Source organism: Rhinolophus sinicus, linkage group LG02, assembly GCF_036562045.2.
Source record: "Rhinolophus sinicus isolate RSC01 linkage group LG02, ASM3656204v1, whole genome shotgun sequence".
In the NCBI taxonomy this organism is placed as follows: domain Eukaryota; kingdom Metazoa; phylum Chordata; class Mammalia; order Chiroptera; family Rhinolophidae; genus Rhinolophus; species Rhinolophus sinicus.
Window position 1 is genome coordinate 3,648,505 of NC_133752.1, and position 12,571 is coordinate 3,661,075.

At 47.3% G+C, this 12,571-nt stretch overlaps 2 protein-coding genes across 2 annotated transcripts; one reads left to right on the plus strand and one right to left on the minus strand.

Annotated features, from left to right (window-relative positions):
• Positions 1-561: 561 nt before the first annotated feature.
• Positions 562-2,108, minus strand: BLOC1S4 (biogenesis of lysosomal organelles complex 1 subunit 4). Its single transcript, XM_019748172.2, has one exon. It carries the CDS (start codon positions 2,044-2,046, stop codon positions 1,393-1,395), a length of 654 nt encoding a protein of 217 aa, XP_019603731.2. The 5' UTR covers positions 2,047-2,108; the 3' UTR covers positions 562-1,392.
• A 4,438-nt stretch (positions 2,109-6,546) lies between these two features.
• On the plus strand, positions 6,547-8,685 carry LOC109456132 (MORF4 family-associated protein 1). Its single transcript, XM_074320997.1, has one exon. It carries the CDS (start codon positions 6,804-6,806, stop codon positions 7,143-7,145), a length of 342 nt encoding a protein of 113 aa, XP_074177098.1. The 5' UTR covers positions 6,547-6,803; the 3' UTR covers positions 7,146-8,685.
• The last annotated feature ends 3,886 nt before the right edge of the window (positions 8,686-12,571 follow it).

A 12,571-nucleotide genomic window follows, 5' to 3' on the forward strand; every position in this document is an offset into this window, starting at 1 on the left:
TACTTTTAATTTTCTCAACCTAATTTACTTTTTTTGTAGGTAATGAAAGTAAATAAGCATTATATATTCCTAATTAAGAAAGTTTTACTTAATAGCACACTTGTTCACTTATGCTTTCTGGGATTTAGGGTGTCTATTATGCAGATATTAAACCTCAGCTTTAAAATTATTCTCTTTTAATAATTTGTCTTAATTACCACCTACTCTTTAATATTAACCACAAGTTTAAAGAGCATTTTGGCAATATAGATGTTACGTAACGCAGCTGTTTTCATATTCAGTGACTGGCACAGAGATATACTAATTACTTGCAGAAGTACTCAGCAGTTGCCAAATATTAAATTTAAGTTCATTGTTCTTTCAGTTTCTAAATTTTGGAGTTCCTGAATTTGTAATAAATGAAACTACCTGAATAAAAAATGTAAATGTGTGATATACAAGGTCCATGAAAGCTAAGGTTGAGATTCAATTTTCAGATTTTTCATAACACATAGCTAAGTGAGGACATACCTACTCTGTCAACCTCAGAGAGCTATGCTAAATGACACAAAAAGACCTACAAATAATTTAACTATTTATTTTGAGGGGAAATGTGTATATAATACTGTGAAATAGTAGCTAAGGTTAGTTTTTCACATTAGCCTTTTAAAGGAGGTTCTCCCATGCCACTTTGTCATACTCCTAAAACCATACCAGCAACAGGTCTATTTTCAAACAGAAAAGAAATATGTAAAGTCCTTTTCAGAAGGAAAGCTTTTACCAAAACATTTAAAACTTTCATTAACGTTTAAATTATAAACCAAACGCTGTCGACCATATGCAGACATCTTTGCTGTAGGCAAAGTAAGATTGTGCGGTCATATTCTTAATACAACTTCAGAATTAGTTGCAATAAATCAATACATTTTCTCAGAAGTTGTATAATTGCCTTCAGTTTACCATCTATGATGTGGAAAGTTTAATATAACGTCAAATAATTTACCATCTACCCTAAGAGTAACATATAGAAAACTGATTCACCATTTTGATCGAATAACATACTTTTAAAGGCTCAGGCGTTTTTCTTGAGTATATAAATCTTGAAAAAGTAATACTGTTTTTTCTTGAGCTGTAAAATCCGTAAAAATAAGTTCCGCTACAGTGCACAGATTAAGTGCCTTCATTTGGCTTCCTGACCGCCTCCACCATGCAGCTTTCAGGTTAGAAACTGGAAGACAGAGAACAATACATCCTACGTGAAATAAGGAAGACAGTGAGAAACAGAATGTGCAAACAATAAACTTTAAAATGCCACACTCCAACATCATGTGTCCATTAACAGGATTTTCAATCGATTTAATATTCGAGATGATCTCAGATCGCAGCGACCTCGTGTAGTATTGTCCGGCCGCCTCAAATCTGAGGGCTCTCGCTGCAACAGGGAAAGTGGTCCTCGGTCCGAAACAGGACCGGGGGTTCGTAGCGGGTGTGCTGGGGCCGGCCGGAGGGCCCCTTGTGGAAGACAGAGGGCACCTGAATTGTGTGCAGCAGTTTTCTGAACGTGCTGGGGAAAGTCCCCAGCTCGGCCTCCGCCCTGGCGACCTGCTCCTCCATTCTGGCCACGCTGGTGCCGATCATCCGGACGAAAGCTTCCAGCCTGTCGATCTTGCCGTACACCTGCCGCATCTCGGTGGCCTTCGCGTGAATGAGAGGCACGCCCTCGCTGACGACGTGGGAGGAGTCTCCCCGCAGCATGTCCAGCATGCCCACGAACTCGTCCACCCTCGTGAGCAGGTCCTCCAGACTCGCGTCCAGGGCCTCCACCTCCAGCCGCGCCTCGGCTCCGGGCAGCAGGCAGCCGGCGTAACCCGCGGCGGCGCGGCGCAGCAGCGACAGGTCGCGGCCCGGCGCGCCCAGCTCCGGGCCCTCGTCCTCCCCCAGCACCGAGGCGCTGCTGTGGCTCTGGGACACGTTGCCGCTGTCCCCGCTCCAGGCGGCGCCCGGGGGCTCGGCCTCCTCCGCCGACCCCTCGCGAGACAGCCCGCGACTCGCGGGGTAACCCTCCATAGTCGGCGACCGCCCGCGCCGCCACCCGCTTCCGCCTTCCGCGCGTGCACGCGCCCGCACAGCGCGCAGGCCCCAGCTTCCGGCCTCGCTCACATGCACGCACCGCGCACGTCCCTGCGGCGGCCTCCGCGCGCTCAGTCGCGCGCTAAGGTCTCTGCGCGCTAAGGTCTCTGCGCGCGTGCCGTCAGTCAGAAACCTTTTTGAAGATGAAGGTGTACCGCGAACGTAATGAAGTGCATACATCTGAAGTGTACACATTATTTTTCACATGTCCGTACAACCATGTAACCTCCGTACAGATCAAAGTGAACGTGTCCAGGACCCAGGACGGAGCCCCTCCTGTCCCTAGTTTCTTCTTGCCACTTAATAAAATGAAAGAGATGAGAAATGCGCAAAAGGAAGGTCTGTTAAATCTGATGTCCTTGATGGCTTTGAAAGTTCTCGGTCTCTTCAGATGGCTAAAATAAGTAAAATTAAGAAATAACTCATAGCAAAGATCAAATCCAGGGCACTGCCAGAAAAACCAGAGTTGTGACCGTCAAATCCCTCTTCCCAACTCCCGCTTCAGTTGCCCAATTTATTATTAAACAAGACAAAGCCATCTTTGTCTAAAATAACTTTTCCTATTTTCATGCTCAATTATTAGGCGTTGGATGGAGAAAATTTAGAAAACTGAAGTAAGCACTATAAAATCCATCTTAAAACATCTCAGAAAAATCAGAGATGGTGGCTCAGTACCATTCAGTCAGAATAACGGCTCTTTAAAGAGCTTCTCGATCAAACAATAAATAGGGTCTCCAGGGAGCTTAAGGGCTTTTCCCTTGTCATTATCAGCAGAGGCCCAAGGTAGACAGGGACTGACCTCAAAAATAGTTGAAGATGGGGCTTTGTCTAATGGAGTGAACCCCAATGAAATTCACAGGAAACCTACAAAGTTTTAAAGATAATTATAGCAGGAAAAACACTGCAGCTTAGACTGGAAGGGACAGAGATGGAACAAAATGAAAGGTCTTTTGGACACCCCCCACCCCAGCTTCTACAAGCACAAAGCAGGCTGAGAAAATTACTCATCTGCAAACACATGCTACCTTTCATGAAAAAGGAAGCATGATACAAAGGGTGGAAACAAGAGCCATGGAGCTGAGAACCATGGAAAATCAATTATTTCTAGACCGTGAGGCTGAATTGTAGAATTACTATGGATCAATGATTCCTTTGTGCCTCCCATATTTGAAAAGCAATATCTAATGGTTATCCTATGCCTGCCCCCAATTGTATATTGGATGTGTGAGGGCAAGTAACTTATCTCTTTAGTTTCAAAATTCCACAGATCAAAAACTGTAGTTTAGGGGCTCGATTTAAAGGACTACACTCATGGAGATTTATCTACACCTGATGGCAAATTTCTGGACATAGAATTGATGCTTCAATAGAATGTAACTTTGGGGACCTTGGTTGGGAATGAGTGTGGTTTGCGTGTTGGAAGAACATGAATCATTAGTGGCAGAAAGCCGGCCTTCAAGATGACCCCCACTGATCTCCACCTCCTGCTGTTCCCTCTCTTGTGTATTAAGTGTGTACTAGACATAGTGATTCGCTCATAATAGAAAAAGACAGAAGTGATGGTGTGTGACTTAGAGATTAGGACATAAGAGGAGATGTGTCTTCTTCTTTCAAATCTCTTGCTCTGGGGGAAACCAGCTTCCTTCTTCTGAACAGCTTTGTGGAGAAAACCACATAGCAAAGAACTGAGGCCTTTTACCAACAGCTAGTGAAAAACAGCCTCCTTCCAACCACGTGAGTAAGCCATCTTGGAAGTGAATCCACCAGTCCCATTCAAGCCTGGAGATGACTGCAGCCCCAGCTAATATCTTGACTGCAGCCCCACTAAATATCCTGAGCTGAAATTATGAGAGATGTTAACTATGTGTTGTTTTAAGCTGCTAAATTGTGGGGCCATTTGTTATGCAGAAATAGATAACTAATACACCATTGAAGGAATATACTACAATTGGTTTTATTTGTTTATTTTCTTGCTGATGAACATTTGGGTTGTTTTAGCTCTGGGGCTATAATAAAGCTCTTATGAATATGTCTTTTTGTGGACAAACGTGCTCAAAATCTCTTGAGTGTAAACCAAGGTGTCAGATTTGCTAGGTCATAGTGTTGGTACATGTTTAGTCTTAGTAGATACTGCGAAATAGTTTCCCAAAATGATTGCACCAATTTACATTCCCATTGTTATGGACTGTATGTTTGTGATCACACCCCGCCAACACCACCACCCAATGCACATGCTGAAGGTCTGGACTCCAGCATGGTTGTATTTGGAGTAAGGAAGTCGTTAAGGTTAAATGAGGATAGAACTCTGATCTGCTAGGACTAGTGTCCTTATGAGAAGAGACACCAGAACTCACACTCTCTCCCTCCCCACCCTACCCCTGTCTGTACACAAAGCAGAGATTATGTGAGGACTGCAGGGAGAATGCAGCCATCTACACACCAGGGAGGGAGATCTCACCAGAAATTGAATTTGCTGGCACCTTGATGGGCTTCTAGCCTCCAGAATAGTGAGGGGTGGGGGAAGTCTGTTGTGTAAGCCACCCACCCTGTGGTAGTTTGTAGTGGCAGTCTGAGCAGACTGAGACACGTGTCCAGAATGGAGGAGAGTCCCAGATGTTCCACATCTTCCCCGACACTTGGCATTATCAATACTTTACATGTTAGCCATTCTCGTGGAGGCACAGTCCTATCTCATTGTGGTTTTCATTTGCATTTTCCTGTTGTATCACAAAGTTGAACACCTTTTTATATACTTTATTGGCCATTTGGATATTCCCTTTTGCAAAGTGCCAGCTCAAGTCTTTTGCTCATTTTTAAATTGAGTTATTGTCTTTTTTTAAATTGATCTGTAGAAGTTCTCAATACAGTCTGAATATGAATCCTTTGTCAGATATGCCTATTGAAAATATCTTCTCCCACGCTGTGGTTTGCCTTTTCACTCTCTTAAGAGTGTCTGTGGTGAATAGAAGTTCATAATTTTAATAAAGTCCAATTTATCAAACCAGGAAAGTTTTGGGAGAGAAAGGGGACCCTATGAACAAGTACATCAATACACAAGATGTAAAATCTTGGGTGAACCATGTCATATGATTATTACGGATCATACAGATCATATTATGATCATTAGGGATCGTATGTCCAATGCCCACCTTAGGGTTATAGATGGAAATTTATACCCAATGAGATGCATTCTGGTTAACCAACTTGTTCAAGGCCGCAGAGGAAGTAATTGGAGGAACTAGGTCCCAATTCAGGATTTGTCTGACTCCAAAACCTTTGGCACCACCTACCTCCATATACTGTTTGGTACTAATTGTAACACGACCACCACTGGTATCTACTGGTGCTCTGGTATTTGTAAAACACTTTCATGCGTATAGTCTCACCTGTGCCTCTTCCCACTGACAGATACTCAGGCTGGGACCACTAGCCTTTATTTATCAGGCTGGAAAACTGAAGCTCTGCTCTGTGGCACTGGTGCAAGCATGACCCCTCCAAATCACTGCTACTGTGGCACTGGGTGAACAAGCCCAGAAATAGACTCCACCCATCCCACAATGGCACACTATCGGTGCTGAACATTTTTTGCTAACTGAATATTAAAGCAACATTTACTGAGCCGCTGCTGTTTTTCAGACCCTGTGGGTGGTGGGGACACAGAGGTGACCCAGACGAGAACCTGCCTCAAGGGGTCTCCAGTCTGGTGGAGGAGCTTGCATGTTAGGGAGGCAGGCCTTGTCGCTAAAACATTCCCTAAGGTCCTACTGGAAGCCAGGCTGCGGGGAGGGGCTGAGGACAGAGCCGAATCAGAAGTGGCCCTTTCTGTACCTTGGGTTGCTCAGTCTGGTGAAGAGAGACCGAGAAACCACTGACCAGCACAACCAGGCAGCAAGAGAGAAACCGCCCAGAACCGAAGGACGAGAGTGATGGTGGGTGGGGAGTCCGGAGGAAAGGGACGTTGGCATCGGACGTGTTTGACGTCAGGGCCCTTCCCCACAGGAGGAAGCATGGGTGGTAGTTAAGAGCCGGGACTGCGGACCCAGACAGCTCTGGGTTCCAATTCTGACCACAAGCACAGTTTTCAGCCGGTGTTTCACCTGTCTCATAGGTTTGTTGTGAGAATGAAGTGAATTAACACAAGTTAACCGAACACTTTAGAGCAGTGCTGCTTGGATGCTAAGCGCTGTGAACGACAACCTGTCTTATTCAAATATGAGGGTGAGAGAATCGCTTTCCTTTAGAAACAAAAAAAGCAGCAGCGGCAGCAGCAGCGGCAACCGCAGCCCCGAAGGTCGGAGTTGGTGGCGCGCTGACCACCTATTTCTGCCCCCAAAGGGCTGATCAAAGAAAGGGGCGGGGCAGGGCGCGGGGAGCCGGCGGCGGTGGGCGTGCGCGCGGCCGCGGCCGAGGCCCCTTTGCGTGCGCGCGGCCGCGCCTCGGTCTGGCCGGAGGCGTGGCCGCGTGGTGGAAGCGCCACAAACACTCGCGGGGTGGCGGCTGCGAGTCCGTCTTGTTCGCGCTGCGCTGTTTGCGCGCCAGGCTTTCCTTCCCGGGGCGGCTGTGACGCGAAAGGCGGAAAGGGAAAAACAACTTAGAAGTAACTGTGGACCGGGAGTGTGGGGGGCTCCGACGCCCGCAGGAACTGTGAGCGGCGGCCCCGGGGGTGCGTGCGGGCCTGAAGAAGTGGCGAGAAGATGCGGCCCTTGGACATCGTCGAGCTGGCGGAACCGGAGGAAGTGGAAGTGCTGGAGCCCGAGGAGGACTTCGAGCAGTTTCTGCTGCCGGTCATCCACGAGATGCGCGAGGACATCGCGGCGCTGAGCCGGGAGCGCGGGCGGGCGCACATGCGGAGCAGGAGCAAGCTGTGGGAGATGGACAATATGCTCATCCAGATCAAGACGCAGGTGGAGGCCTCGGAGCAGAGCGCCCTGCGTCGCGCCGAGCGTCCCGGCGGGGAAGCCCACGAGAAGGCCGAGCAGAGGGCCAGGGAGGTCGCGACGGCGGCAGAGATGCTGGGGAGCTGGTCTGGCGGATAGAGAAGAGCGACGCGTCCTGAGCGCGCCGGACGGAAGGCCATTCAACAGCTTTCTGCATGAGAGGAATATTCTAGGAGTGAAGCCCGTCTCTGCATCAAACCTTGGGCGGTGGGAGCGAAGCTGGGGTCGAGAGGAAAGGGAATGCGTGCTAGTTTGGATAGATGGTAATAAACTCTTTTTTATGGTCCTTCCCCTGTCCCCGCTGGCAATTAAAGAAAAGTTGCAATAACCGGGTTTATGTTTGTGAAACGAAAACGTCAATTCTAAGGACAGTCGCTGGAGGTAGACCTGCCTGGGCACTACCTGGGAAACCAAAGTTTGGAGGATAGGAGGGAACCAAAGGAAACGGAGGTCATAGAGCAAAACAGGGGAGGGTGACAACACAGGAAAAGAGAAACAGAAAAGTGTAAGGCTGTACTCCTTTATTAGAAATTTCCAGATTTTTCTAGAAAGCAGATATGTGAGAGGACCCCGTCTGAAAGAAGTGGCATTCTGGTGGATGGATAAATTTTTTTTTTTTTTTTTTAACATCAGGATGCAGAAACCTGAGAATGTCTTGATGGTAAATTTCCTCCAATTGTGCTTTAGGTTCACAGCTGATGGACTCTGGCCAACTGGTAAGGATGGGCTGGCACCTCGAGGAACTGCAACAGCTTGTTTTTTTCTGTTTTTATGTGGTATTTACCCCCATGTAACAATCTCCCTTATGGTCAGTGACCTTGATATGGGTTTAGATTGTCAAATGTATTTGGTTCCTGAAAAAATAACTTCTGTTTGAGAAGTACATACTCATAAGAACCACGGGGCTTAATCAAAAGTTGTTTCCGTGGTCGCGTTTATTCTTGTTACTTTGCTGTGTTTTTGAAATGTTGGGCACAGCCTTAGTATTTTGCTGTTACTCATGTGACCTAATTGTTTCCTGGAACTTTGGAACACGTGAAGACTTGGGTTCAGGATCTTCCAAGTTTAGATGTGCAGTGGGAGGCACGGTTAGCATGTAGCTGGGGAAGACGGGAGGAGTGAGACTGCTTCGGATAAGACTGGAAAGCACTAGAAGACAGGTGAAGGTGGAAGATGGTTGTGTATATATTTTGGAACTTGAATTCCTCTGTGAGACAAAGGAGGAGCTATGTTTTGTGGCTTATTGTCTGGTGTGTATTGTGTAACCTGTCAGGTGAGTTTATTCAGACAACCTAGCTTACTCTAAGTAACAAGTGGAGTAGGGAGTGATGGGGAATGTTCCGCTGTGGTAATGCTGTCACGCAGTACAGGGGTTTCAGAGTGTGGCATCGAAGAGCCCGGCTACAGAGAGCCTTGGGAGGCGGGAGAAGGGAAAAGATGTCCCCAGGGCCCAGAAAGTCCCTTCTAGTTCATCTGAGCTGACAGGGATTTGAGGCCAAAATCAGACGTGTCATAAGTGTTCATTTGCTTTGAAAAACAAAGACCTAAAAAGCCTTTTTTTTTTAAATTTTTGTTCAGAAGACCAGTGCCCCTGTGTGTGTTAATAAAAGAATCATAAATAAATTTCTTTTGAAATGGATGTTCTTCCTTGTGTGTCATCATCAAATGGGAGTGACCTGCTTGTAGTTTCAGGCTCCCTGTAAGCCCCTCACTGTGCGGGAGAATTGTTTGTGGAAGGTGTTGTGGGGATAAGATGACAGAGTACTCATTTTTAACAGAAACAAATTCATCCTGTGGGCTAAGGCCCTGCTTTTCGGCAGCTGAAGTATGTGTAGTCCCTCGGTCAGAAGGGATATAAGGTGCTTCATACCTTGTCTAAGGCACTAGGGATGTAAAGGTAAGACGTGATTTGGGAAGAGGTGGGCCAGAAATGGGAACAAATGACTGCAATATAGTGCGCTCGACTCTGCGTGGCGGAGCCTGGGAAAGCTTTTCAGAGCAAATGACGGAACTTGCCCTTGACTGCTGAATACAGTTTCTGAAAGTAGAAATGAGTGAAGGCATTAGAGACTCAGGGAACGAGGGGAGCAAACCCCTGGTGAGCTCCAGTGCTGGGGACATGGCCAGGGTGCTGGGCCCCAATGGAATGGAGGCAGTCGTGGGAGAGTGGGTGAGCGAGGTAAGCAGGGGTAAGAGATCTCCATTCAGGAGTGAATGCATCTTACAGAATGCTAGTGGAGGCACGAAGCCATGGGGCATGCGTTTTCCAGAATTACTAAATTGGTAAAAACAAATATGTGTTCATGATGACAAATTGAGATACGTGTTTTGGATTAATATGTCAAAGACATTTTTATGATAAAGTACCGGGGCACCAAGAGAAGTCATATTTCCAGAGGCGTGTCTGGCGGTGCTTTGGACTCAGAATCCTTGTTCCTGCGCCTGCCTGTCTGGGCTCTTCAGTGGAAACAGAGAAGTACGGCTGGGAGCCATGGACACTGGTCAGCAGGGAATGGCGGTAACCTTTGTAGTCGGGAGGTTACTGGACTGCACCCATGCCGTGTATGGATGAGGGGAGTTCAAGTGAAGGCAGGAAGGTGGGGCTGGTGCAGAAGTGCAGACGGGATTGGGGCCAGAGGAGTGGGAAGGACCCAGGAGGCTTTCCTGGGGTCAAGACTTGGTGTGCTTCTGTCAATCAACCAGACTGAGTGACACGACTCGAACAGTTCACCCCAGAGTCTTAGCGGCGTACAATCAGGAAGGTTTGTTTCTCATTCACATCTATGGCCGTTGTAGGTTCTGGCTCCATACTTAATTCCAGGACCTGGCTGAAGCCGCATCCCCTCTTTGGGGTGTTATGGATCTTCACTGAGGAAAATGCTCATTATAAACTACTTCAGTGATTTAAAAACAGCTGAATACACACACATACATGTATATATGTAGTGTATACATATATTTCCCCCCTTGATGAACTGACCATAAATTACATCCACGGGGTTGCATTTCATGTCTTCAGTGCCCCAGGGCTTGATTCTCAGCCTTCGTGCTCAGAGCCTGAGGAGCCTTCTGAATCGTTTCTGACCCTCGGCTCTTACTCAGTGCATTGTGGCGACAAGCTAATTGTCTTAACCTGAGCTTGTCATGAAACTCTAATTTAGAGGCATACAGGGGTGTGTATTTCCTATTTGTTTTAACTGAAAATTTCCCCCATTGGATTACTATCAGTGGAACTTAAACAGCTTCAAAGACAACTAGAAATTTTGGATTGGCTTGTCATTCGTCTGTCATGCCCAGACTCCCTTTGCTCTGAAATCTGAAATTCTAGTTTCTCTTCCAGAAGACCCAGGAAATTCTACAACCTTCGCTTGGGTTGGCTGGCTTGTGGTGCCTGAGTCTTTAGTAATGTTTTCTTTCAGTACTTCTCAGAGTTTTGTTTTTCTGAAAAGACTGGAATGTGAATATCCACATGGCTCACGATGCCACTTCCTATCCTATATCCCCAACTAACCAATCCCCCCATCCCCGCCCACTGTCTGCCTCTCAGCAAGTGTATCCATTCCTTGTAGGAAGCGTCACCCACACGGACGCACAAGGTTGTTGACGCAGCACACACGTATGAGCACCCTCTGGTAATCAAGCTCTGGATATTCTAGAAGAGCTGGCTGTGAGTTGGATGCTGACCTGGCCCCGGGGGGTTCTAAGGGAAGGCAGGCTGTGTGGAGAGAAGTCAGAGGAAGGTGGGGGAGGGTATGGCTGGACATGTAGAGAGAGCTCCCAGGGCCCATGGGGGCATTAGAGGGAGCCTGGGAGGGCTTCATGCAGTAGAGGTGTGGGACAGAAGCACAGGGACAAACCAACAAAACAGTGAAGAACCCAGGAACAGCAAGTAAAGAAATCAGCTGCACTTCAACCCCTCCCATGCTGTGGGCGCTGCCAGCCCAAACGGGGAGAAGTGGGTTCAAGGCTCTGCTGAGATGTTACCTTCCCAGAGAGGCTCTCCTGCTTATAAATAGCAGTGCCATCCACTATTTCTGTCCTTTCCGTTTCTTCTCACTACCCAACGTGGGGCATTTGGGGTGTTGTCTGACTTCTTCCAGTAGAATGTCAGCCCCCTGAGGGCAAGGCCTCTGTCCACGTGTGAAATCCTAGCACTTAGGCCAGTGTTCGGCTGTCACGGGGATGGTGCTTGTTAATACTCCTCGAAATGAGTTCCAATCAGGTATGTCCGTTTAATTGACACTTGATTGTGTCTGCTTACCCGTGCAGATGAGAAGTTTCTCAGCCGGGACTTCAGTGTCATTCTGGACACCTGCCTCCTCAGCAGCCCCCCGTCCTTACATTGATTCTACCTCCAGAGCACACCTTGGACTCACCCAGTTCCCTCCAGCTACTCCAAGCCACTAGGGGGATAGTCCCCTCACTGGCCTTCCTGCTTGCAGTTTTACTCCAGTCTAGAATGAGTGGCGTTACATACTCCCTTTTACCGCAGATGTTTTTATTTACTCATCAGTGTTACTCAGCTCCTGCTGTATTCCAGGCACTGTTCTAGGCACCAGGAGATATGGCAGTGAACAGACCGTCCAAAAGTTCTGCCTCGAGCCTGCTTCTAGAGGTGGAGATACACAGTCAGCAGGATAAATCAAATAGCATGTTACCTAGAGATGAGTGCTTGCATTTCTCCGACATTCATAGTTCATACCAGACAGGGCACCTGACTTGCCGTGCTCAGCCAGGAGTTAGCCAGGCCATGGAGGTCCCAGCACCCACGGGCAACCCACCTGAGGAAGGTGAAAATGCACCGTCCTCGCTGGGGGGACAGAGCTTAGCCAAGGACCAATTCTGCAAGTCATCAGCAGGGGGCGCTGGCGACAGGCAGAAGGTCAGGCTCCCAAGGCTGCTTCTGCTGGAAAAAATCAGAAACAAGCTACTGCTTGTTTTCCTAAGCATGATGGTGGAGACACTTGACCTGGGTTAAATACTTTTTTTTTTTTTTTTAAATCTGGAAGCAACCGAAGTGTCCAGCGATCGATGAATGCATAAGCAAAATGTGGTCCATCCATGCAATGGACTATTATTCAGCCTTAAAAAGGAAGGCAGTTCTGACACCTGCTGCGCCAAGGATGAGCCTTGAGGACGTGATGCCAAATAAAATAAGCCAGACATAAAAGGACAAACACTGATTCCACTTACGTGAGGTCCCTAAGGCAGTCAAGTCATAGAGAAAGTAGAACACTGGTTGCCAGGGGTTGGGGGGAGTTGGTTAATGGGTTCCGAGTTTCAGTTTGGGAAGATGAAAGAGTTCTGGAGATCGGTTGCACAACGATATGAATATTCTTCACATTACTGAACTGTACATTTAGAAATGGTTCATATAGAACATTTTATAGTGTATATTTTTACTCCTCTGCCCTAGGAATCCTAGGTTAAAAATGGAATTCATTATGGGGAAAATTTCTGAGCTTAAGACAAAGATTTATGCATGAAAATGTTAGCTGTAGCATACTTTAATAAAAAACCCAAAA